The 27141-nt window shown below is 43.0% G+C and overlaps 1 protein-coding gene across 4 annotated transcripts in view; it reads right to left on the bottom strand.

Annotated features, from left to right (window-relative positions):
• The window catches only part of USP9X (ubiquitin specific peptidase 9 X-linked), a 290448-nt gene that overhangs the window by 160454 nt on the left and 102853 nt on the right, over positions 1–27141 (bottom strand). For all 4 annotated transcript variants that reach the window (XM_089673929.1, XM_089673926.1, XM_089673928.1 and 1 more), the window contains exons 7-11: positions 25944–26059; positions 17701–17952; positions 14382–14520; positions 13542–13694; positions 5567–5671 (exon numbers count right to left, since the gene is read on the bottom strand). In XM_089673929.1, coding sequence (XP_089530055.1) covers positions 5567–5671; positions 13542–13694; positions 14382–14520; positions 17701–17952; positions 25944–26059 — 765 coding nt within the window. The remainder of the gene's footprint in view (positions 1–5566; positions 5672–13541; positions 13695–14381; positions 14521–17700; positions 17953–25943; positions 26060–27141) is intronic.

Below are 27141 nucleotides of genomic sequence, written 5' to 3'. Positions count from 1 at the left end.
ACCTCGAAAATCGTCCAATGCCATTGCCCCACTAACACTGTGAAAACTGGCCGATTATTCTTTTGGACGAAAAATCGGCCAATAAACTGTCTATGGCCTGCATAAGGGTGTACTCATTTATGCTGAGCACTGTATTTATATATACACACAAAAAAAAAAATATGTCTAATGTATATATACACAAATATATATGTTTGGCTTAGGGTTCTAGGTAATTTTCTAGCAAAAAAAAAAGTCAGAGTTGGCCCAGTAGAGAAGTAGTTAAAGCGGAGTTCCAGCAGTTTGTGTTTATTAAAAGTCAGCAGCTACAAAAACTGTAGCTGATGACTTTTAATAAACACACACTTACCTGTCCCAGGATCCAGCGATGTGCTCACCCTCGCTGTCCCTTCTCTCCATGGCGCCAGCATCTCAACTGTTGGCACCAGGCTGTGACAGCTTGTGACTTCACAGCCGGGTGCCCACTGCGCATGTTACGCTGCGCATCCCGATTGGTCCAGCAGTCTTCTGGGACCTGTGCAAGTTCCCAGGAGACTGCAGGAGGAAGGAGGGGGCCGAACTTCTGCCTCACTTTGATGCAGCAAACTGAGCCAGAAGTGGGAGTGGGCACCTGTCAAAACCAGGTATCTACTCCCCCTCAAAAGGTGCCAGTGGAGGGGGGGGAGAGGATGTAGGGACGAGGGAACTCCGCTTTAAGTAGAATCTTCTGAGTCCTACTAGACGTACAAACAACAACTAAAATACACATGTGTATATCACTGCGATCATCTAAACAAGATAATTTATTCTGGGCTGTTCTTTGGTGGTAGTCTATGCTAATAGCAGTTCTATACAGCTAAATGTTACTATTTTGTGCCAGTCTCCTTTGAGAAAAAAAAACAAAAATCAGAAGATATCCATAGTGCGATGTTCTGTTTAACCACTTGCCTACCGGGCACTTATACCCCCTTATTTACCAGGCCAATTTTGGGCTTTCAGCGCTGTCGCACTTTGATTGACAATTGCGCGGTCATGCAAGATAGTACCCATATGAAATTTTTATAATTTTTTTCTCACAAATAGAGCTTTCTTTTGGTGGTATTTAATCGCTGCTGGGCACTTTACGTTTTGTGCTATAAGCATTTTGAAAAAAAAAAAAAAAAGTTTCTTTGTTTCTATTATAAAATTTTTCAAACAGGTAATTTTTCTCCTTCACTGATGTGCGTTGATGAGGCAGCACTGATGGGCGGCACTAATGAGGTGTCACGGATAGGTGGCACTGATATGCGGCACTGATAATGGGTACTGATAGCACTGATAGGTGGCACTGACTGACATCACTGCTGGGCACTGACTGGCACAACTGCTGGGCACTGACTGGTGGCACTGACTGGCAGCACTGCTGGGCACTGACAGGCACAACTGCTGGGCACTGACTGGTGGCACTGACTGGCAGCACTGCTGGGCTGCACTGATGGGCACTGGTGGGTGGCACTGGTGTGTGGCACTACTGGGCACAGGTAGGTGGCACTTCTGGGCACAGGTGGTGACACTGCTGGGTGGCACAGGTGGGCGCACTGCTGGGCACAGGTGGGCGCACTGCTGGGCACAGGTGGGCGGAACTTGTGTGTGGCACTGCTGGGCACCGATCATCAGGGCACTGACCGGTGCCGATCCCCGCTCTGACAACTGTCAGTTTTCGGCAGTACTTTCCTCACGATCTGACAGCGTGAGGAAAGTGCAGCCGAGAACCAGCATTTGCATTTCCCGGTGATCTGCGTGTCATTGGACACGGCTGATCACGTGGTAAAAGGCCGCTGTGATTGGCCTTTTACCACGTCACGTGATCAGCTGTGTCCGTAGGGCACAGCGATCATGGAGATCGCCGGGGGCGCACAGGAGAGCACGTTCTGGGAGGACATCATATGACGTCCACCCAGAACTGGCCAGCCGCAGTGCAGCCGTCATTCGGTTATCTTCGGTCGGCAAGTAGTTAATGAACACATGTCAAAGTTGCAAAACTGGATTCAGGTGTTAAGATTTTTGTCACCCTCATGAATGGGTTAAAGTGAACCCATTCCTAAGGGTGTAAGCCTTGAAAATGAGCTGTCTGAGCCACCAAGCAATGGTAAAGAAGATGCAGGATGCCCTTCCTTGGGACCTTCAGGGGAGGACATAAAGGGGCGATTTTTATGAAGACTGCAGCTAAGTAGACCCTAACTGCTGACCACATGAAGACAGTGGCATAAAATGTCCTTGGCATGTGTCAGGGTAGGACACAAGAAAGGGAGGTTACAAAGAAGAAACCTTGAGTAGGAAAGAGGGTTTGGGTCCTAGGACCACCTTGTCCTTGTATAAGACAATAAAAGGCTCCTTACAAGAGAAGAGCCACCAACTTAGAGCCACTACAGTCCTGACAAAAGTGAGGGCAACTCAAAAGGTTACCTTACTAGTGAGATCCCAAATGGGCAGACCCAAATCCATTCAAAAGGGAGATGTCTGAGGAACTGAAGGCACCAGATTCAGAAGGTCTAAGTGGGGGTGGGGGGACATGAACTCCTTGTATAAAATTCTTACAAAGTGTGAAGCCAAAAGGTTTTTTGGAATAAAACAGACAAAGGCACAGACTTGACCGTTTAAAATACCAAGAGCCTGCTGATGGTGCAAACCACACAGCAAGGAACAAAAATATTCTCGAATTGAATAACAGTGACTTTGAAGCAGGGTGGAACAGAGGATCCTGTGGCACATGGTCTGGCTTGTCTGCCAGGATTCTGTGCATGTTTGTGTACCAAGTTCTCCAGGACCAATTTGGAGCAATGAGGATCACTGGAATCTGTTCTTCCTCTTTCATATGGTACAGCTGAGGGAGAGCAGTCACTGTAGGGAATGCATATGCCAGTCAAAACAAGGACCAAGGAAATACCAAGGCATTCATCAAAAACGTAAGGGGATCTCCTGGACCTGCCCAGTTTCTAGTTGAATAGGGAGGCCATGATATCCATATCTGCGGTTTTTAATTTTTGACAGAGAAACAAGATCATGGAGTGAACAGTCCAAGCATTGAAATAGAAATCACACTTTCCATTCTGGGTATATAGATAGCAGACAGTTGGAACTTTGTCCCCCACTCAGGAGAAAATCAGACTTGCTCTTTTCAGGGCTGCCCAACTTCCGGTACTCCCATGGTGGTTTATGTTGGCTAAAGCTGTGGCATTTTCTGACTGAATTCTAACTGGGTCCAGTGTAGGAGAATACGCTTTATGGCTATAGGTTCCGGAATGTTAATGGGGGGGGGGGGCCTTCACTCCTTCACTGTAGACAGTGCCCCCGAGTCCTTCATTGCCACCCTCCATAGAAAGGAACGTATGATTTCCTGGATTCTAGGTCTTGGGAGTTAAAAATTACCGTGCCAGGGAAATTTTCTCCTGTTTGGACAGAAGTATTGATTGAACCAGAGGAAGGATCTGCTAGACCCATAGTGAAAATTTTGAGCTGCAAAGGTTTTGAGAGTATCTGAGCAAAGGCAACTACCTTGAAGGAGGCCACCATAACCCTCATTAAGAAGCATCACAAAGGATGCCTGGTTGACCTGAGGGTCCAACAGCTGAACATCAGAGAGGCAGTCTTTTCCTGGGAAGAAAAGGTTTGGCCTGGGCCATACTCAAGATCAGCCCCAAATACTCCAGGTAGTGGGATGGCTGGAGAGAAGACCCCTTGAAGTTAAATTAGCCATCCAAAAGTTTGAAGAGCTGGATTTTAATTTGGATGTTTGAAGACCAGTCCATGGGTAAGGTATCTTGTCCAGATACCAAGTGACCTAGATGCCTTGAGATCTTAGCAGGGACACGAGCGAAGCAAGCACTTTTATGAAGACACAGTGCAGAGGAGAACATGAATGACAGGATAACAAATGGAAAGTGTTGACCTCCCTCAGCAAAGCGTACAATGTGTCGGACTGCATGAAAGATGGGATTGTGAAGATGGCTGTCCGACAATGTCATAAACTACCCTGATCTGAGATAAGTGGTGACAAATTTTGTGAAGTCTAATGCGAAGGCAGGTGTGCATAAATGCTGTAAGTTAAGGAAGCGCCCAGTTTAATTTTCATCAATTAACAAAATGTAAAGTATATGAACAGAAGAGAAATCAAAGTCAGATTAGTATTTGGTGGCCTCCTTTTTCCTTCAAAACAGCAGCAATTCTTCTAGATACATGCTACCCTCAGGTTTAGAAAAAAAGGATTTTAAATGTTAACCACTTGTCTGATAGAGGGCGGCAGGGTTGTGCAAAATCATGTATATATACACGCACACACGTGATTTGCATTTCTGGGTAGGAGGCACACACGCTGCCCTACCTACGCCACGATTGGCGGCTAAAGATATCAATCACCAGGTTCTGGCCGGCGATTCCCAACCGGCACTCGGCAATCGTTGGGCAAAGCTGACGGGAGAAACCTGTGTGTGAGCAACAGGTCTCTTTCGTCAGCATAGACATGCTGCTTTGTATCTCTGCACAGCAGAGATACACAACAGCATGTCTTCCTAGTAAAACACAACACAGTTCACACAGTAAAATACACAGTTAACCCTTTGATCGCCCCAGATGTTAACCCCTTTCTGCCCATTGTCTTTAATACAGAGTCAGTGCTTTTTATTAGCATTGTTCACTGTGTTAGTGTCACTGGGGATGTCAGTGGGAGTTAGTCAGTTCCCCCCAGTGTCAGAATGCCTGCTGCAGTCCCGCTATAAGTTGCTGATCGCCGCCAATACTAGTATAACATTTTTTTTGCAAAATCCCAATACACACACACAGGCATTTGTAGATGCTATATCTTATGTAAAACAATTAATGTACATGTATAAGGATTTTTTTGTAGCAAAGATATGTAGCAGAATATATTTTGGCTTAAATTTTAAAGAATTTGTTTTTTGTTTTTTTTTTTTTGTTTTTTTAACTTTTAGTGGATAGGTTTTAAAGCTAAAAAGTAAAAAATGTTTTGGTTTTTTTTTTTTTTCAAAAATTGTCACTCTTTTTTGTTTATAGCGCAAAAAAAAACAAAAAAAAACAAAACTGCAGAGGTGATCAAATACTACCGAAAGCAAGCTCCATTTGTGGGGGGGGGGGGAAAAAAAAAGGACAAATTTAATATATGTAAAGCGTTGCATGACCGCGCAATTGTCAAAGTAACGCAAAATGGCCTGTTTAGAAAGGGGGGTAAATCCTCTGGAGGGCAAGTGGTTAATGTTTTCCTTAGAAAGCAACAGATCTGTGTTGAAAAAAAAAAATTATATACCATGTACTGAAAAATGCTCACGCAAACCACCATAGCTCCCACAAAAAAACCCTAAATAACGGTTAACAGTTACTTTAGAGGCAGAAGTCTAAGGAAGACGACTTGTACATAAACTAAGAAACTCTGTGCCACCCCTATATACTGCTCTAAATGCACCATACACGGACCATTGAAAATAAACAAATATATGTAGGTAATATAGGCGACTACTTACAGTCTATAAAAATACAATCATTTAAAATTACTGCAGACGAACACCTATAATTAAATTTAAAAAAAAGATTTTACCTTAAAACAATCAAAAAGATGATCAAGTTGTTCAGGAGAAAAATCCCACGCTAACTTGGCAAGTAAATCATGGACATTTTTTACAATGGCTTCATGTTTTCCTGCCTGCACAATAAAACAGTAAAGGCACATGAACATTTGCAACATTTAACATTGGTACACTCAACTACGTTGTACAACCAGAAAATTTAAAACATTAGGGGTATGGGTATAATGTTTTTTAAACAGTTTACAAATTGTTCTCGAGTGAGCAAAAAGGACTGCACTTTAGGGGCAAAGCTCAATTTACAGCAGAAAGGCTAAGGAGAGCATTCTTCTATACCTCCACTACCATCCTGTTCACCAGTTGAATCTACAAAACTGTTGTATACATTTAAATAAACAAAGGGCAAATGACCAATGACCCTAGGCCCATAAGGGAGAGTGCTCTGCCTTAGCGATTTAGGTATAGTGCGCAAGCTTGTAGGGCAGTTAGAGTCATATGCAACTCAATATTTGGAAGTACCAACTTTTTCTCCAGTGAGTGAACATGGAGGCAAACAAACTTATTTTCTGAACAGGCATATACAGATTAACTTTACAAAACTGTAGGATAACAATCCTTGTTATGAGGACAGAGTGGGTCACATCTGGGGGACAGTGGAAAGTTTTTTACATTAATGCAAAGAATGCTTGAGAACCAATTTAAAAAGGTAAAACATTTTACCTTTAGAACTACTTTAACTTCATGAGTAGTCACACACTCCTGCCAACTTACCGCTTCTTACACACTACGTGATAGTCAATCTGGAGGAATAAATACCTTTTCAGGATTTGGCCACTCCCCCACAATCACATATCTCTTTCTCAAGAGGGGCCTAGACATTACAGATCACAGGAAAAAAAAACAAAACAAAAAAACAACTGATCTAAGCAGTGCAGGTTTCTAACAGGCAATCAGCCATTTGAATCCTGCATAAAGTCTGATTGTAAAATGAAGAGATGGATGGCAATGGTAAGATGCCCATCACAGCACTAAACTGAAGCAGCAAGGCATACAATCATAAAGCATTATAAAAGCCTGTTTTCAGATAGGCACGGTACTGCGGTGAATGACTGTCATTTGGGAGGTGGTGGAGCACGAAACACTGCTGGGTGGCCTGGAGGATAATATTGAGTATTGGACACTGGAATCAGAGTGCAGTGTTTGATTATATCACAAAAGATTTTGGGACTTTCACAAACTTAATATTGGTGTTCTTTTGCAGTTTATTTTAGTTGTATATTTGTTACAGCATTACATGAGAGTATATGTTTATAGTCACTTTATTTTCTTTTAATCAGGTATTAATGTAGCAGCAGTGTAATTTGATGGCAACAAATTGTTGTCATTTTACTTTTATGGCACGGTTTCATGCATATTAGTTTGGTCACTCTCTCTGTACTGAGGAAGCAGTGGAAAGGAATATTTACTTTTTCATTCTTCAGTAGTGCAGAGTTGGGGGTCAATTTTGGGTGTTCTTTGTACAAAACACAATCAAACGTGGTCACCAGCACTGAAAGAAACCTGCAGCATTATGGGTTTAAGTCAACAACTGGTCTGGGTAGGTTATCCTGTTTCTTGTGGCAAATGCAAAAATTAAAATGGGCTGATGTATAAAACGGAATTGGCTAGCTGTACCGCAGAATTCCTAATTTTTTTTTTTTTTAAAGGTCGCTCAGGTGTGTACTACCAACATATAATCACAAACTACAAAGTACTGATATTTTATGGGTTACTCGAGCAAAGACTCCAAAAATATACAGGCTGAACTATGTATAATCTCACAGGCAGCAAAAACAGTGGGTATAAAAAGTCTACACACCCCTGTTAACATGTCAGGATTCTGTGATGTAAAAAAAAAAAAAAAATGAGACAAAGATTAATAATTTCAGAACTTTTTCCACCTTTAATGTAACCTATAAACTGTACAACTCAGTTGAACAACAAACTGAAATCTTTTAGGTGGAGGGAAGTAAAACTAAAATATATAAAAATAATATAGTTGCATAAGTGTGCACACCCTTAAAACTAATACTTTGTTAAAGCACCTTTTGAATTTATTACAGCACTCAGTCTTTTTGGGTAGGAGTCTGTCAGCATGGCACATCTTGACTTGGTAATATTTGCCCACTCTTCCTTGCAAAAACAATCCAAACCTGTCAGATTGCGAGGGGATCTGCTGTGCACAGCCCTCTTCAGATCGCCCCACAGATTTTCAATCAAATTGAGGTCTGGGCTCTGGCTGGGCCATTCCAAAACTTTAATCTTCTTCTGGTGAAGCCATTCCTTTGTTGATTTGGATGTATGCTTTGGGTTGTTGTCATGCTGAAAGATGAAGTTCTTCTTCATAGTCCGCTTTCTAGCAAGAAGCCTGAAGGTTTTGTGCCAATGTTTTTTTAAAAATTTAGCAGGGTTTGGATGTTTTTCTTCGTAAGAAAAGGCTCAGTCTTGCCATTCTACCCCATAGCCCAGACATATGAAGAATACGGAAGATTGTTGTTACATGTACCACACAGCCAGTACTTGCCAGACATTCCTTCAGCTCCTTTGATGTTGCTGTAGGCCTCTTGGCAGCCTCCCCAGACCAGTTTTCTTCTCAACTTTTCATCAAGTTTGGAGGGACGTCCAGTTCTTGGTAATGTCACTGTTGCACCATATTTTCTCCACTTGATGGCTGTCTTCACTGTGTTCCATGGGATATCTAATGCTTTGGAAATTCTTTTGTACCCTTCTCTTAACTGATACATTTTAACAATGAGATCCCTCTGATGCTTTGGAAGCTCTTTGTCAACCATGGCTTTTTCTGTAGGATTCGACTAAAAAAATATCAGAAAATATCTACTAGAACAGCTGAACTTTATTTGGGGTTAATCAGAGGCACTTTAAATTATGGCAGGTGTGTACCGAGACTCCTTTTTAACATGATTTTGAATGTGATTGCTTAATTCTGAACACAGCTACATCCCCAGTTATAAGAGGGTGTGCACACATATGCAACCATATTATTTTAGTTTATGTTTACTTCCTTCCACCCGCCTAAAAAATTTCAGTTTTTCAACTGAGTTGTGCAGTTTATAGGTCACATTAAAAAGGTGGAAAAAGGTTCTGAAATGATTTATCTTTGTCATTTTTTACATCACAGAACCCTGACAATTTAACAGGGGTGTGTAGCCTTTATATCCACTGTAAGTGAAAGGTATCTCACATAGATGTGGATTTTTTTTTTGTCTCACATTTAACACTATAGTTCCTGGCTTTAATTGGAAGGAACGCAATACTGTAGTTTACATTATTTTAAGAACTTTTTCATTCCTCTTGCCATGCCTATAAGGTGTATTTCCACTTTTGCAGCCAAACTAGGACAACACCTACTTGTAACATGTTCCCATTCACATAGCATTACTAAAAAAAAAATTAAAAACTGCAGCTTACCTTATTTAGATGACCTATTCAGGACCCTCCAACAAGGGGAAAGCCTACCAGTTTGTCTTTGTTAATGAGGGGGCTGGGCAGCTGTATTTGCAGTAATGAAAGTAGTTCTAAAGGCAGAAGGTTTTTATCCTTAAAGTGGAAGTTAAGTCCACTTTGTAAATTGTACCTACAGGGAAGCTTATAATAAGGCTCATCTGTAGATACAGTGAATATCTCCTAAACTTGCACCATTTAGGAGATATTCACACAGCATGCAGCCAGTGATGTCACCGCCGCATGCGCTCTGAAGGGACGCACAGTGTGCTGGACCTTCAGGGCTCCAGCGCGCATACGCAGGAGTAATGTCATTGCAGCTCCGGCCATTCATACTGCCAGAGCCCTCAAACCTAGAAGGAAGGCCAGGCGAAGATGGTGGCTCCGGGGAGCCATGACTGCGTGTCACTGGAGGGCTCCGTGTACAGGTAAGTCTGTCATAAATTTACTTGTATGCGGTGCATACTAGTATGTTATGACCAAATCTGCAGGGGGACCATTATTTTGTTTCTTTGGGCAGTTTACTACCGCTTTAATGCATTCTATGTATTAAAGTAAAAAACCACCTATGTACAGAAATATTAAACATTGGAATAAACATCCCATATTGATTCCTTAACGAGGTAAAGTTGACAGAAGACTAATCTCATCATGTAGGAACCTCAAGGAGGACTAGCAAACAGACAGAAACAATAGGTAACACAAATCATAATGGAACAAATACACAACAGTGAAAACCTAACACCTTAGATTACAGTAAGAGACCTCAGCATCAGGTTGTTTTGAGTTGCTTATATTAACATCTGCTCAGTGTCTAGGAGGGGGGTTTAAGCAATAAACCCTGGTTTAGGCACAGAGGACTCAAATCTGTATCCGGGTCCACCAGTTCTCAGTCTGCGTTTCAGAGAGACATGGACTTGAATCCTAAGTAAAACTACTTCAAAAAGGTCTCCCCAGGCACACACCTCCCAAAAAATAGAGCACACTCAGATGCTAGGGCCGATGGTATCCGAGTAGTCAAGAGGTTAGCCTGCAGTCTCCTCCAAAAGCCCTCGTCCCGGTTGGGTCTGTCACATTTCTCCCCCTTCAAAAGTAGATTAAACAGGTCCCAGACCTCCACCTGGTCTGGACATGCATTAGTCAAGCAAATTGAACCCACACAGGTGATCTACATGATCTCCATTCTTGGCTGCAGGGAAGAATTGTCATCGGTACATGTGGGGCAGAGGTTGCGGACCTTCTGTCCGGCTGCCAGTGCTTCAGCAAGAGGTCTTTACCATTCTGGGGCTCAATCTGCTGCTGGGTAGAGGGGCCGACTGCTGCAACTCCCTGGCGCTGTGAAGACATAGCAGGTGCTAGAGGCCAATGGCGCTCTGCCCTGTTGCTAGCGCTTCAGTAGTGGCCTCACATCCTCTGTTCTTGCTGACTGTTGGGGAGGGAGGTCGACCACCTCCTCTTCTGGACTGTGGAATTGCCACTGGGAAGGGAGGATGACCACTACCTCTCCCGGACTGTGGATCTGCCAAAGAGGGAGGACGGACAACCACTACCTCTCCCGGACTGCGGAAATGCCGCTGGGGAGATGAGCTGGTTGCTCCATGCCCTGGACTCCTGCTGTGCAGCAAGGACCACTTCCTGCACTCCCGAGTCCTTACACTGCTGCTGGGGAGGAGGGGGTGACTACCTCATCCTCACCCGGACTGTGGATCTGCCGCTGGAGAGGGAGGACGACCACCAGGACCGTGGATCTGCCGCTGGGGAGGGAGGACGACCACCTCCTCTCCGGGACTGTGGTTCTGTTGGGAGGAGAAACCCTGACTACTTCTCCCTGAGGTTCCTTTATCACTGTAGGTGTTGGGCAGAGGTAGTAGACCCTCTGTCCTGTTGCGGACGCTTCTGCTGGGACTGTGTATGGGCAGAGACTAGCAGTACCCTGCAGCGCTGCTAGCGCTTCAGCTGAGGTTATGGACTCCATTGTATTGGCCTGCTGCTGGGGAGAAGGGTTGCCCGGCCTTGCTCCCTGGAGCTCCGAAAGTGCTGTTGGAGTTGGGCAGAGGTCAGTGGTACTCTGTCCTGATGCCAGCTCTTCCACTGGGAAGTAAAATGAAAATTTGGTGGCCTCGCACAAATCCTCCAGTGCCACCGATTGTTGTAGGCGGAGGTCAGCAGCGCTCTGCCTCGATGCCAGCTCTTCTGTTAGAGGCTCAATGGGTTGTTCCTCCTCAGCAGAAAAGTTATTAAAGCCCAAGTCTCTGGAACTGAAAATCCAGGACAAGAGCTGGTGGCTCTTGGGCCCAATGCCAGCACTTCGGCAGGTGACTCAATCATATCATCCATGGGTGGTGGGGCATACTGATGAGCTGAGCTTTGAACAGTCTTTTATATGCTTGTTCCAGCTCCCATTCTATAAATTCCAAGTCACGGCTCAATCCAAGCTCACGGGAAAGTTCCAACTCCCTAAAATCTCAAATGTCCTCCCAACTCTACTCCACTGCACTATTGAAATATGGATCCTACTGAAGCATCTCAAATATCAATCCCAGGCAGCAAAAGTCATAGCCTTCTAGGGGATCGCTGTTCTTCAGCCACGGACACACTTGGGTAGCATACCATTGAAGCACCCAATACCCATCATCTAGTATCATTTCCATCTGGACCAGCTTATCCAGCTCAGTCAGCCATACCTCCCGAGGATGTTCTCTTAGGAACGGTGTCCGCAATGCAAGCTGATCACAAAGTTGCTGCTCTAAGTACCGTATTTTTCGCTCCATAAGACGCACCTGACAATTAGACGCACCTAGGTTTTAGAGGCAGAAAACAGGAAAAAAAATATTCTGAACCAATGGACTGCAGACACAGTACAGGAGATGACCAGAGACTGCGGACACAGTACAGGAGATGACCAGAGACTGCGGACACAGTACAGGAGATGACCAGAGACTGCGGACACAGTACAGGAGATGACCAGAGACTGCGGACACAGTACAGGAGATGACCAGAGACTGCGGACACAGTACAGGAGATGACCAGAGACTGCGGACACAGTACAGGAGATGACCAGAGACTGCGGACACAGTACAGGAGATGACCAGAGACTGCGGACACAGTACAGGAGATGACCAGAGACTGCGGACACAGTACAGGAGATGACCAGAGACTGCGGACACAGTACAGGAGATGACCAGAGACTGCGGACACAGTACAGGAGATGACCAGAGACTGCGGACACAGTACAGGAGATGACCAGAGACTGCGGACACAGTACTGGAGATGACCAGAGACTGCGGACACAGTACTGGAGATGACCAGAGACTGCGGACACAGTACAGGAGATGACCAGAGACTGCGGACACAGTACAGGAGATGACCAGAGACTGCGGACACAGTACAGGAGATGATCAGAGACTGCAGACATAGTACAGGAGATGACCAGAGACTGCAGACATAGTACAGGAGATGACCAGAGATTGTGGACAGTACAGGGATGACCTGAGACTGTAGACAGTACAGGAGATGACTGCTGACCTTTGGGGAGGGGGGGAAGCGGGTACCTGAATTTGACAGGTACCCGCTCTTACTTCCGCGGAGTTGTTCTTTGGTTAGTGTCCGCTCTGCAGCGGGGCCTTACCTGTTCCTCTATCCAGCGGCGCGCTGTCCTCCCATCTTCTGTAGTGTGGGCGCTCGGCTTGACAGCCAGGTGCCCAGTGCGCATGAGCGAGAAGCACTGCACAGGGTTGAGCCACACTCGGTATCCCATAGAGACACAGAGGCGGCTCGGGAGCGAGCACGCACAAGTGCCCCCAGAGTAAGCAGCCTGTTCTGGGGGCACTCAGCAAGTGGAAGGGGCCAGAAGCGCTATCAGGGGATCCAAGAAGAGGAGGATCGGGGCTGCTCTGTGCAAAACCATTGCACAGAGCAGATAAGATATGTATTATTTTTAAAGAAAGAAAGAACAAAAAAAAAAACGAACAAGGCTTTAGAACACCATCAGTACTGTACAGGCAGATTATCAATTTTAACTAGATTTGAACATTTTCTCTCCAAACAAAGGGTTAAAGATGTAGAGACATTCTTGCATTAAACATTGATGAGAACAGACTTGGGACAGGCTCACTGTCAACTATGACACCCCCTCTAAAATGCAGGAAATATTTTAAACAATTTTTTTTAGGCATTTTGTATGAATGGGAACACAAACATAGTGAGAGTTTCTCAAATTTGACTACAAAAGTGGAAAAACAAACCGTCTGATACAATAAAAAAAACTGTTATATTGTATGCACTGTCTCGCTAACTCCTCATAATATTAACGTGTACATTTGGTAAACTTTTAGTATGGTACTTTCTAATTTGGACTGGTTATAAGTGGAGTAAAAAAAATAAATAAATAAATATGACATCTCAAGATTATCTTTGGTTATCTGAAATTTCAAAAGTTTAAGTAATCTCTTTATCAAACATTCATAACTGAAGAAATAAGTGCATTACCTGCGCTGCCCAAATGTTGTCCAGATCTTGCAGAGTAAGTGCTTTTTCCTTGATGACAAACCTAAGAATTTTTTCTAATTTCTCCACATATTGAGGTTGATGAAGACTATCCCGTAAAACAATTGATAGAATATTGTTCTGTTGGATCCACTCCTAAAGCATAAATTTAAAAGCATTTATAAGCCAAGGCGGAGCATACATGGTGTAAAGATAAATAAATATTGAGCAAATACATTTACATTTGTAGCAAAGGAACCAAGACCTAAATGCATAAACTCCAAATTCAAGGTTGGCATAATACAGTAATGTAACAAATAAACAGATTCTCTAAAACCCCCCCTCCTTCCCTTTCTAATCATCAATTAAATTAAAACAAACTCTTTTCTTTACATCATCAGGACTGCAAAAAGGTCAGTTTTTAATTGTAGGCTCCCTGCAGTTCTTGTGTTCTTCTGAAGCCCTGGTTGTGAAGGGGAAGCAAGAACAATAAAGACCATATGTCCCTACAGCCTTCCCCATATTACTATTGGTACACCTCGAAGATGGGCTGCATCACTAATAGATTTGCATCAGAGGCAAGGAGGGCTACTCAAGCTTGGATATTGGAGAATGGCTATATCTTTGCCAGCAACAACGGTTCATCATTCAGCCATGTTTGCAAACATGTTGGTGAACCTCTAGGTTTCTAGGGATTTTCTTTTTCTCCTCAACAGTGAATCTCTCAAGTCCCAGGCTAATCAAAATTCATGGACACATTTCATAACATAATATGATAAAGTGTGACATTTTAAAAAAAATTTACACTGCATACTCCGATATCAAATTTTAAACTAAACTTACAGCCATACGCTCAGCAGTCAACCACTCCTCCTCCTCTGGATTGCCATGTCTGTGTGTGTAGTAGGATACACTTGATATTACTTTGTTCACTTCATTAAGTGCATTCATTTTTCCATTAAAGGACGAAATTTGTAATAACCTAGGGGGAAAAAAAAAAATCATTTGTACAACCTACAGTTGTCACTAAAGGAAGATTAAAAACAAATATATCACATTTCCAAAACAATATGGTTAACAGCTTCCCGTATGTCCTATAGCAGAAGTACTGCTACAGGGTCACATGGGTGCACAAAATCACGTATATATACACAAGAGTTTGCATTTCCGGATAGGGGGAACGAGCGTGCTCTGTGCCCGTCAATCACCGGGTCCCAGCCGGTGATTGCCGAGCATTTCCGACGGGGGAGAACTGTTTGTAAACAAAAATAAGCTTGTGCACACTGCTTTGCACAGCCATGCAAAGCAGTGTGATTACAGTGAAGCACAAACACACAGCCCCACAGTAACACACACACAGCACACAGTTAACCCTTTGCTCAGCCCACACGTTAACACCTTTCTGTCCAGTGCCATTAGTAAAGTGTCAGTGCTTTTTATTAGCACTGATCACTGTATTGGTGTCGTTGGGGATGTCAGTGACACCAAGTCAGTTCCCCCCAGTATCAAAATGCCCGCCGCAGTCCCGCTATAAGTCGCTGATAGCAGCCATTACTAGTAAAAATAAAAAACTCCAGTACCTATACCGCCATTTGTAAACGCTATAAAATTTCACGTAAGCCAATACATTTTGGCCTAAATTTATGATGAAATTTGATTTCTTTTTTACAGGACATGTTTAATAGCAAAAAGTCAAAAATATGGTTTCTCTTCTCAAAATGGTTGGTCTTTTCTCTTTTATAGCGCAAAAAATAAAAACCGCACAGGCAAGCGAATACAACCAAAAGAATGCTCTATTCGTGGGGGGCAAATTTCATTTGGGTGCAGTGTTGCATGACCGCGCAATTGTCATAGTAACGCAAAAAATGGCCTGGTCAGGAAGGGGGTAAATCCATAGGAGGGCAAGTGGTTATCATGCCCACTTTAGTCTATGAAAGCAAAAGTAACGCAACCACGATCATGACATATATAATGCTACTGGGCAACCTTCAGTTCTCCTGCATCATATAAAAAAGGGGAAAAAAACAAACACCAAAAAAAAAAATAAAACCCCACCACTCCAGGTTGTACCACATGCAGGATTCTGCACACAGAACTGAGTGCTGGCACAGCTTGTCACTGTCATACCTGAACTCAGCTGCGAGACTCATCCACCTCACCAACCGCTCCACATCTGCCACCCCCCTCTGCCTATCCCTTCACTGGCTCCAACGCATCAAATTCAAATTACTAACTCTGACCTACAAAGCCATTCACAACGCCGCCCCAAACTACCTAACTGACCTGATACCCAAATACCACCCTACCCGTGCCCTTCGCTCCTCACAGGACCTCCTACTCTCTAGCTCCCTGGTCTCCTCCTCCCACGCCCGACTGCAGGACTTCTCCAGGACTTCCCCCATCCTCTGGGACTCCCTACCCCAATCCATCAGACTGTCACCTACCCTTCTCACCTTCAGGCGCACCCTGAAAACCCATCTCTTCAGGGAAGCCTACCCCACCCTCACCTAACAACTGATCTCCTCCACTTCTCCCACCACTCCATCCCCCACAGCCACTTCCTCCTGTACCACTTTCCCCTCCCTCCTAGATTGTAAGCTCGAAAGAGCAGGGCCCTCGAACCCCTCGTGTATTGTATTGTTACCGTTTTGTCTCATGTTCTGTCCCCCTTGCTATTGTACAGCGCTGAGCAAACCCTTTGGCGCTATATAAATACTGTATTATAATAATAATACTCTGCATTGTGTATGACACAAAGGGACACAGCTTACCAACATCAAAACATCATCACAATGGTGTTTTATGGTGGCAGGAACATGGATTTGGGCTTGCTTCGCTGCCCCAGGGCCACTTGCCATCAAGGGAAAAATTTATTACAAAGTTTACCAAAATATCCTACATGATAATGACAGTGTGGCTGTTCACCAGCTAAAGCTTATTAGAAGTTGGGTGATGCAACAGGACAATGACCCCAAGCATAAAAGTAAAAATCAACCACAGACTGGCTTCCGAAAAAGAAAATGTGCTTTTTGGAGGGGCTCAGGAGCCCAGACCTTCAACCCACAGAGATGCTGTGGGATGACCTCAAGAGTCGTTCACACCAGACATCCTATAAATGCATCTGAGCTGAAGCAGTTCTATAATAAGAAATAGTCAAAAACTCCTCCACGTTGTGCAAGTCTGATCCAAAGCTACCAAAAGTCATTGCTGCCAAAAAGGAGGTTCTTCTAGCTATTGACTCCACTTACTTTTTCATCCAGCGCTGTGAATGTTTAATGGTTGTGTTCAATAACGACATAAGAAATTAGAATGGTTTGTGTTTCATCAGCTTAAGCACATTGTGTTTGTATTGTCTATTAGAAGAGGATCAGATCACATTTTATGGCAAATTACTGCAGGGGTTTGCATTCTTTTTCTTGCCACTGCAGCAAATGTATGTCAAAGAAATTCAATTAAGTTTTAACATATTTGATAGTTAGGGGACCATCAAAGTAGTGTTTAACCCAAAAGCAAACCTTATATTTTAGCCTACCAAAGATGTGGTAGCTGCTTTAGTTTGTTTTTTTTTTAGGTTTTCTTTTCACCTGGTGATCAGGCCAGTAACACTGGCCAGTGTTTTCCAAAAGAACAGGCTGCCTGCAGATGTAGCAGTTAGACGGTTGAGACAAACCATTTATCACTAATGGGTCATTACAATGGTCAGCTTTTATTAATGTAAAACCTTTATCCCAAAAGAGAAAAAAAAAACTGTTGCTGTAATTTATTAAAAAAATGCAAGCTGCAGTTTGGTTTCAATTTGTAAGCATCTAACCAAAAAACAAAAACTAATGCAGGCACCACATCGAATGATTGGTAAGCTTAAATATGTTAAATTTTTGGTCTGGGGTTTAATACTGCTTTTGTGCTTACTGCATTTTCCTGCAACAGCACACACATCGTATGCTGTGATGCATTGCACAGGTACAGTTTGGAGATGCATTAGGGTGCCTTTCAAAACTATTAGTACCACAACACACCAGCATGCATTTTGTGTTTCACATTACCACGATAGGGATACCGAATGTAAAATAAAAGTCATTAAGTAGCATATACGGTGAATATATTGCACACACACACACAAAGTATAAAATACTTTGATATTTACTCAGATGTAGTGACTTACCTAAGTATCATTTTAAGCCTAAAAATTTCTAAATTTTTTACAGTTTCTTCTTGTCCAGGAACACGGGAAGCTAAGTTTTTAAGAGATTTTATTATCATGGATAGGGCATCATTTTTGGCTTCATTTTTTGCTTCTTTTTTCAACTCTTCGTCAGTTAAATTTTCTAGAAATTGAGGGACCATTTCAATAATTGGAAGAAAGTATTTCTTGACTGTATGAAGTGTTAAAAAATCATAGCACTGTCCAAATGGCCTGCAACAAAAAAAAAAAAATGTAAATTACTAATACAGACACTGGAGTTTTTTCATGCTCAAGTGACATTTTTACTAAAGTAAAGCTACATTCATAAAACAGAGCACAACTTTCCTCACTTTCTTTATGAGTTCACTCCTTGTACTGTGAACATCTTGGAGACTCTTTGTATGAGCCTCTAGGGCAACGTGTGCACATTCCAGCAGTACATGCATGTCTGTTTTACTGTGGCGAGTAAAGTCGGCCATAAATAGATTGAATCTTGGCTGGTTCAGCATGAATCGGCTAAAATTCGATCCAGCTATACGCAGGCTGGTTGTACTAAGGTCATCCATCGATCGACTTCAGTACAACCAGCTTGCTGGATTCTTTTCATGAGAACACAGCCCATGGCTATAGTCTTCCAGCTGTGGTGAAAGGAAAGAAAACTGCATAATCTATGGGCTGCTAAGGGCTCATGCACACACGGGCATTTTCTAGAACAGCTGTAAACCAGTGGAGTTCCTAGTACAGCATACAGCCACCCCTGGAGATGAATGGTTGCAGGCAACTTTACAAATTTACGCACTGCTACTTGCCTATAGCAGTGCGTGTGCACAGATGTAATTTCCCAATGGTCGGACATGATGATATCAATCCAGCTCCTGTGCACGAGGGTCACACCACAGCGAAGATTGATGCTGTAATACGCTGCACGGTACAGTGTACATTACTGCTGGCAATCAGGGAGCGTCTCTTCTGTCATAATAACTGTCAGCATTTTGTTTAATTTGAGTTACCGTATTTTCCAGCGTATAAGACGACTGGGCGTATAAGACAACCCCCTACTTTTCCTGCTAAAATGTAGTGTTTGGGCTATACTCGCCGTATAAGACTACCCCTCTAGCAATGCACACCAGTGGGAGAAATAGTGCCCCATCATTGGTGTCAGTGGGAGGAATAGTGTCCCATCATTGGTGTCAGTGGGAGGAATAGCACCCCATCATTGGTGTCAGTGGGAGGAATAGCACACCATCATTGGTGTCAGTGGGAGGAATAGCACACCATCATTGGTGTCAGTGAGAGGAATAGTGCCCCATCATTGGTATCAGTGGCAGGAATAGTGCCCCATCATTAGTATCAGTGGGGAGAATAGCGCCCCATCATTAGTATCAGTGGGGAGAATAGCGCCCCATCATTGGTGTCAGTGGGAGGAATAGTGTCCCAACATTGGTGTCAGTGGGAGGAATAGTGTCCCAACATTGGTGTCAGTGGGAGGAATAGTGCCCCATCATTGGTATCAGTGGGAGGAATAGTGCCCCATCATTAGTATCAGTTGGAGAAATAGTGCCCCATCTTTGGTGTCAGTGGGGGGAATCGTGCCCCATCATTGGTATCAGTGGCAGGAATAGTGCGCCATTATTAGTATCAGTGGGGGGAATAGTGCCCCATCATTGGTGTCAGTGGGAGGAATAGTGCCCCAACATTGGTGTCAGTGGGAGGAATAGTGTCCCAACATTGGTGTCAGTGGGGGGTGGAATAGTGCCCCATCATTGGTGTCAGTGGGGGGTGGAATAGTGCCCCATCATTGGTGTTAGTGGGGGGTGGAATAGTGCCCCATCATTGGTGTCAGTGGGGGGGGGGGGGGGGGGGGGGGGAGGTTTACTGCCCCATCATTGGTATCAGTGGGAGGAATAGTGCCCCATCGTTGGTGTCAATGGGAGGAATAGTGCTCCATCATTGGTATCAGTGACACCAATGATGGGGCACTATTCCTCTCACTGACACCAATGACACTTGCTGACCCCTGTTCTAGTATGGTGCTGCTGCAGCCAGCATATGTGGTTGCAGCAGCACCTCTACACGGCACACTTAACGGCCGCTCCTTCACTCGATTTTCGCTGGGCCGCTCGGCTCCGCCCCCTTGTCGGTGATTGGCCGCCTGTGTGCCTTTCCCGAGCTACAGTTCTGGCGGCCAATCACCGGTGAGGAGGCGGAGCCAAAAAGCCGCGCGAACATCCAGTGGCCGAACTGAAGGAGCAGCCGCGCTTCCTGGACCGGATCGTCGTGGGATCGGAGCCAGGTAAGAAACAGCAGCCCCTGCCCACCCCTGTACTAAGTGTCCCTTACATTGGAAGGGGGGGGGGGGGGCGGCGGTACCGCCGCCCCCCTAAAAAGTGTCAGTATGCCGTATACCGGCGTATAAGACGACCCCCGACTTTTGAGAAAATGTTCAAGGGGTAAAAAGTCATCTTATACGCCAGAAAATATGGTAAGTTCTGCTTTAAGTAAAAGAGGGAGAAGAATCAAACTTTTAGATATTACAGGACCATATGCAGCATACTTCGTTTAAGGCTTTGGGTTTTAAAACAAAATACTCAAGGGGGATACCAAGGGGTCTATTTATGTATTCATGTATTCACACAAGATTAACACAACATCACTCAGGATCCACACAATTTTATAACTGAAAATTTGTGTGAATCTTAGGTTAAAGCTGTGTCTCATGACTTGGTAGAAAAAACACACACAAAAAAATATAAAAATTAAAATTAAAAAACAGACCACCAAGTGTAACACACACATAACAAATGTGCATTGTCACGATTTTCTAATATATGCACATGACAATAGGTTTTTAGTTTCTGCAAATCATAAGGTTTACTGAACTGGAGTTTCAACTCCTGAAATTATGGCATATTTATTTGTCATTCATGAAAGCAATTAGACTTTTCACAAACAATGTATTTATCACAGATTAAAAAATAAATAAAATCACAGACTTTCACCCTCAGAACAATTTTTAAAAGTAAGCCATAAACTTAGATTAAACTCAATAGCAGAAACTACCCAAACATCCTTTGAAATCATAACCATAAGTGTCATGAATAATGCAAATTTTGCCTAACCTGTAAATTCCTCATCTCAATACAGTATAGGTCACAGAACTTGCATTCATAGACAATCTGTTATGTGCAGGCTACCCTCAAATGCTAGGGCCCACTAATAACACCACCCACTCCATGAGACTCCAATTTTTAGCAAGCAAGAAGGAGTGACAGGAGACTGAACAGAGAGTCCTGTGTCCTGTAGTTTAGCCCAGAAAAAGTAACTTAAATGCAAGTCAAAAATTCCTTTATATTCATCATATAGTACTGAATTAATATTCCTATACAATGGGTTGTCCCCAAGTAAAGAACTGAGGGGAGAGCAACACTGCAAAAAAAAAAACTGCCAACCGTTGCACAAAAACAAAGGTAAAAACCCCAAAAACCACACAGATGACAGCGTAAAGCACCTTGCGGCTGAAGCGCTCATCAGTTGAGGCCTGAAAACGTGTGCACAGAGGACCAGGTGGAGGGATTACAAATTTGGGATACAGATGTTTGATGCTGGAAAGACCAAGAGACACCAGGGGGATGATTTTTTAAAGGCAAATATACTGTGTACTGTAAGTATACCCACACGCACACCGCAACTGCAGTTGCTCTAGATCTGAGGGGAAGCTCTGCTGATTTCTAACATCCAATCATGTGCAAGCAAAAATGCTGTTTTTTTATTTTCCTTGCATGTGATTGGGTATTGTTTGCAAAGTGAAGCTTTACCTCATTGTCTAAAGCTCTGGAGCAACTGCATTTGCAGTGCACAGTATATTTGACTTTAATAAATCAATCACCAGGAGACCTTGTGGAATGACCTCTGAAAGGGAAGGGAGAAACCCTTTTCTTCAAGGCATAGGCCCTAGAAATAAGTTGTCTGATCCACTTGACAATTGTGGAGGCAGAACATCCATTTCAAGAGCCTGAAGGAAGAACAAATAGTGATGCAGTCTGACGAATAGAGGCCATATGGCTGCCAGGTAACTCATGACAACGTCTACCCAATGTGTGGAAATTTCCTTGATGTGTTTAGGAGCAGGGCACAGGGAAGGGAGGACAATATCCTCAATAAAGGCGAAAGGGAGAGGCCAATTTTTGCCTGTGTAATATCAGAAAAGGCTACAAGACAAAGATGCTACCTCAGAAACATTCCTAACAGATGTAATGGCTACAAGGAAGGCAACTTTACATGTTAGGTTGTCCAAAGTGATATCTCCAATTGGTTCAACAGAAGGTTCCTGGAGTACCAAAAAGAACAGAATAAAATCCCAAAGGGGAACTGGAGCTTGAATTGGGAGGAGTTACATGAGCAATTTCTTGAAGAAAAGTCTTTATTGTGAAGCAAGAGATTTCTGGAAAAAAATAGATAAGGCAGAAACATGTCCCTTATGTATACTCAAGGCCAAGCGGTGATCAAGACCAAAATTGAAAAAAGGTCATGACACAGTTTTCTCTGGGATTCAGATGTCTGTTCTCGCACCAGGTTAAGTAAGCCTTCCATGCGTTATAAATTTTGTAAGAGGTAGCTTTTTCTAGCTCTGAGTAAGGTGGGAATGACCAAGTCAGATACAATCCTACATAATTCAGGACATGGGTTTCAACAGCGAAGCCACACTGACTACTCAGAAGCAGGGTGGAAAAGGTGTCCTTGTGCCAGTAAACGTGGTCTGTTTGGAAAAGTCCATGGCTTATCTGTCAAAGATCTTATCATGCCTGTGCACCACATCTTTCTGAGCGTATTCAGCGTGATGGGAGGATGACTAGAATCTTTTCTACTTCTATCCTGCGCAGCAGTGCAGGGAGAATCCTTAATGGAGGAAAGACTAACTCATAGACCTTCATGAGTGATCATTTTTGGACTTGTCTTATTTGATTTTGCACTAGATAACATCATTTGGTCATAGTTATTGCTTAGAACAACACTTTGCAGGAAATGTCCTATGGTTTAATTGAACTCCAATCAGGCAGATCTATGCCTTTCAAAACTACAAAGGCTTGAGGATCCCTGGTCCTGGTTACAAATCTGTTCAGTTTGTTGTTAAATCTGACCAGAATGCCCACATCTGGTGTCCCCCACCAGTCACAGATTCTGGAACATCTCTGGGTACAGAGACCAATCCCATTGTCAATGCAAAGGCAGCTTAGAAAGTCCGTTTGTCGATTACCACACCAGAGATGTGGGTAACAGAAAGCTTAAATGTGAATTTTCACCCAGGAAGAGAATCAACTATGTTCTCTCTGGGCAACTGCTGCAATGTTGTCCAACTGCTGCAATGTTGTCCAACTGCTGCAATGTTGTCCAACTGCTGCAATGTTGTCCAACTGCTGCAATGTTGTCCAACTGCTGCAATGTTGTCCAACTGCATCCTGACCAGGTGGTGACCTTGTTGAGGTGAAGGTGGTTCTAATTTTGTACATACAATCTGATTACTCCCAGTTTTAAAATACTGATGGGTAGTCTCGTCTCCGCTGGGACAAGGATTGAAAGGGAGCTTTGAACTCCCTCCCCAACTGGCACTCATCATCAACATCTTCCAGAGAATGGGAAGGAATGATGGAGATCCACCAGGCCAGGGAAAGTGTTGTCTGGCTGGTAAGACACACAGGTGGGTACACAGAGTGAGTGGCTCTGTTTGTTCCACAATGTGAGAATGTTGAGTCCTGGAGCTAAACTGGGCAAAGGGAACTGCCTTGAAGCTCCATCAGGCCATCCTCACAGAACCATCATGCAGAAGCAAACTGTGTCTCTTTCATCTGAGGGTCCACGTATGAGACCTTGAGGAGGAAATCATGTCCTCAGGCAGGTTCTGGGTTGGGTTGTGTATAAGATTAGACCCAGGTACTTGAGCCACTAAGATAATTAACCAGCTGAATGTTTGAAGGAATTGAATGGTCATTTGAATGTTGGCTGATAACCTTATATAGAGGTTTGTCCATATACCCCGTGACATGAATGCCCTGAGTCTGCAGAAGAACAAGAAATCGGGGCAAGGATTTTTGTGAATACTTGGGGTGCAGCGAAGAGCCCAAATGGTAGTGCCATAAATTGGCCTCCCACATAGCGCAGAAAGAGCAGAAGTGGAGGGAAGATGGGGAAGTGTAGATGGGTATCTTGTATGTCTAATGATGCCAGAAATTCCTTTAGTATAAAATAATTTTGGCACACAAAGAAATCCTGTTTAGAGTTTTTAAGTCCAAAATGAGGTGTATGCACTCATTAAGATTGGGGCATGTGAATAGGTTTCAATAAAAACCATGAAATACTTTCCTGTGAAGGAACTGGTACAACCATCCCTTGCGGTTAAAGTGGAAGCAAAGCAGGCTTTAAATCTGCCTGTTTGTAAGCTCATACCAGAAAACAGGAAGGTAGGAAGCGAGTAATCCAGAGATGGATCAAAATTCTCTCTTTTCCAATAGTGTTTATTAATTTTGTCTTAGAAAAAGGTGCAACAGAACAGACCAATCAAATTATACATAAATTTCTCAACAAACTGTAGCCTGTCTAGGCTAGTATCAAAATTCAATTGGCTCATCAGAGACTGGACGAATTTTGATCCATCTATGGTCGATCCTGTTCCTGAGAAGTAGAACAATTGACTTCTAAGGAATTACAAAATCTTGAATACAACAGCACGGCGAGAAGAAGGATTTCTCCATTCACATCGCTTGTGTGGATGGGTGTATCTGTTCAGCTTTCTTTGATAAGCTGGCTAACTAATCGAAAAAACTGACCCATGATTGGCCAACTTTAGGGTATATTCACGCTAGATGCAGTGGGGCATGCAGAGTCCCACAGCATGATTAGGCAAAATGCCTTGCCTGCAGTGTGCCTGATTCACATCACAGCATTGTGGTGTTGTGTGGGTGGTGTGACCTTAAAAAAAAAAAAAAAAAAAAAATAGTACTGAGCGGAATACGTTTTCCAGGGCAGTGCAGCACAAGTAAATCTACCACCTTGCAACGCATGGCCGGTGAATAAAATATCTGACTTTTTCAATAAAGTTCATTTAAAAAAAAAATTAAAAAATTGAGAAGCAACAAGATTGGCCCAACGTCACTGCATCGATCCTGCCAGACTGCATTGTAATGCAGTGGCTGGTGTGAATTAGCCCTTATGCATTTTCTTATGGGGTAGGAGTGTCTATTCTCCAGCGAGTTCCCTGATGAATTTACCCAGGGATTCCCTAAACAGGTGTTCGCCAACAAAAGGCACATATTACAAGAAGCCCCTTACAAGTGACTTCAGCACGCCAAACTTTTAGCCACAAAATACTGTACATGTGCATAGAGATGAGACAGTCTCCAGACTTGGCTCTAAGGCCCCTTTCACACGTCATCCGTTCAGTCGAGTTTTTTCAGAGAAAAAACAGGTTCAGTGTACATCAAATTACATCAGTTTGCAAATCCGTTTTCAGTTCAGTTCAATTTACATCAGTTTGCACTTCAGTTCACAGCAGTGTACATCTCTTTTTTTCTTAGTTGTTGCAGAAACCAATTAGAGGTGACAAAAGTATAAACAAAAAAGGTTTATTGCCAAAAACGGACATAAAACTGATCAGGTGGCATTTATTCACATCCGTTCTGTTTCAAAGGATCTGGACGTTGGCTGTTCTATTTAAAAATAATGAAGATGGATATTGGATGTAAACAGATGCTCACATTGTAGTTCAGTCTAGATGTGTTTGACAAACTGAGAGACAGATCTAGACTGAACGCTTGTGTGAAAGAGACCTAAAGAGTCAACAAAAAGCAATAATTCTGAAAGCATCAGCTGCAATTATTGAGAGAAAAAAAAAGTCCTCAAACACATGCTCAAACTCCCTATTCATTTCATTTGCCCACAATATTCATTTCTCTAGCAGCAGAGGATTTTAAGAAGCTTCTTCTAAATGAAATAATGTGGTCATTTGAACTGCAAAAATATTATTCAGTTTATTCAGTAAGGGGAGCTCCTAATACCTGCATCATGTAGTATCTGGTAGTTAGAACTGGTCTTTGGTAGTTAGATGGGGCATCAGTCACTGTTAGAAACATTCTTAAAACTAGGTCCTTAATCATATTTAAAGGAATGCTGGGGAACACTTTGGAAAAAGATCTTTAACAGAATAAATAATTTTGGACAATAATACTTACTTTATAAGAGCTGCAATGATTTGAACATTCAAAGCTGAGCCATTCATAAAGCGATCATGCAGAATCTGGAACCCGTTTAATGTGCCAAATTTATTAATGAGGTCTACTAACCATCCCTTGAAGTAAAAGAGACATCAGACATTATTACATATATTATCCATAAAGACATTTTTTCCAAAGTATCTAACTTTAAAGAGAACAAGTCAGCAAAGTGCAGGAGTGTTTATCTCCTGTCAGAGGTAAAGGCAAATAGACATTCATTCAACACACATCCACAAAACTGACAGAAACACTGACACAGTGGCAGAATGCCTCCTGTGAACTAGAAATACATAGAAGATAGGAAACAGTGAGGCTGCCAAGTGTTATTGGAGTACTGAAAACAGATAATTCCTGCCAGTAATCTAGGCCCTCTTTTGTAGACCTTTTAAGCTCTGAGGAAGAAGGGACCCCTCCTTCGAAACGCATCAATTTGACCAAGAGTATATCTCCCTTCCGGATGGAACTCACACGTGTCTTCTAACCCTGTGGTGGTTTTGGATATTATACGCCTTTTTTACTGCTGCTTTTGTGAGTATAATTTATCAATAAATTCACAAACTGTTTACTGAGGTAATGCACAAGGTGGTAAGAAACACACTGACACCCACATGTATGTCTTATTGGGACACGGTGGTTGTGCCTGTGTAGCCACTGTGTCCCAAATGACATCAATGGGACTGTGTTCACGGGGATGCATGGAAAACCTGCGAATCCCTGTGCGAGTGAACAATGCCCTGCTTGGGCATACAGTATAGTACACCCATGTGTGAATAAGGCCTAAAGCTTTGTAAATTAACTAGTTTTATTGTCATCCAGCAGTCCAGAGATTGCCTGTATGTAATCAACATTAAGTACAGGCAACACACAAATCAGACTACAGGAACTCAAAGCCTAACACAAGAATAAAAGTAAATGAAGCACAAACGCCTAATCCTGGACTATAAACAACTTTAAATGGAAATGTAATTAAAAAAATAATTTTGGAAATCCGGCCAGAGCATAGGGGAGAAAAGGATAAAAATACTCATTGAGGAACCTTCAATGTAAAACAATATTGTACGCTGGTTACTTGTATTGACATACAGTTAAGACAATATTCATAATTTATAAATTCCTTTATTTATAATTGTCTGCAAGTTCATATGCAGCACAAAAT

The sequence above is a fragment of the Staurois parvus genome, unplaced genomic scaffold, assembly GCF_062004578.1.
Source record: "Staurois parvus isolate SC_StPar_1 unplaced genomic scaffold, SC_StPar_1.0 ptg000145l, whole genome shotgun sequence".
In the NCBI taxonomy this organism is placed as follows: domain Eukaryota; kingdom Metazoa; phylum Chordata; class Amphibia; order Anura; family Ranidae; genus Staurois; species Staurois parvus.
The sequence above is the reverse complement of the archived record's forward strand: the minus strand, read 5'-3'. Positions and strand labels throughout refer to the sequence as shown.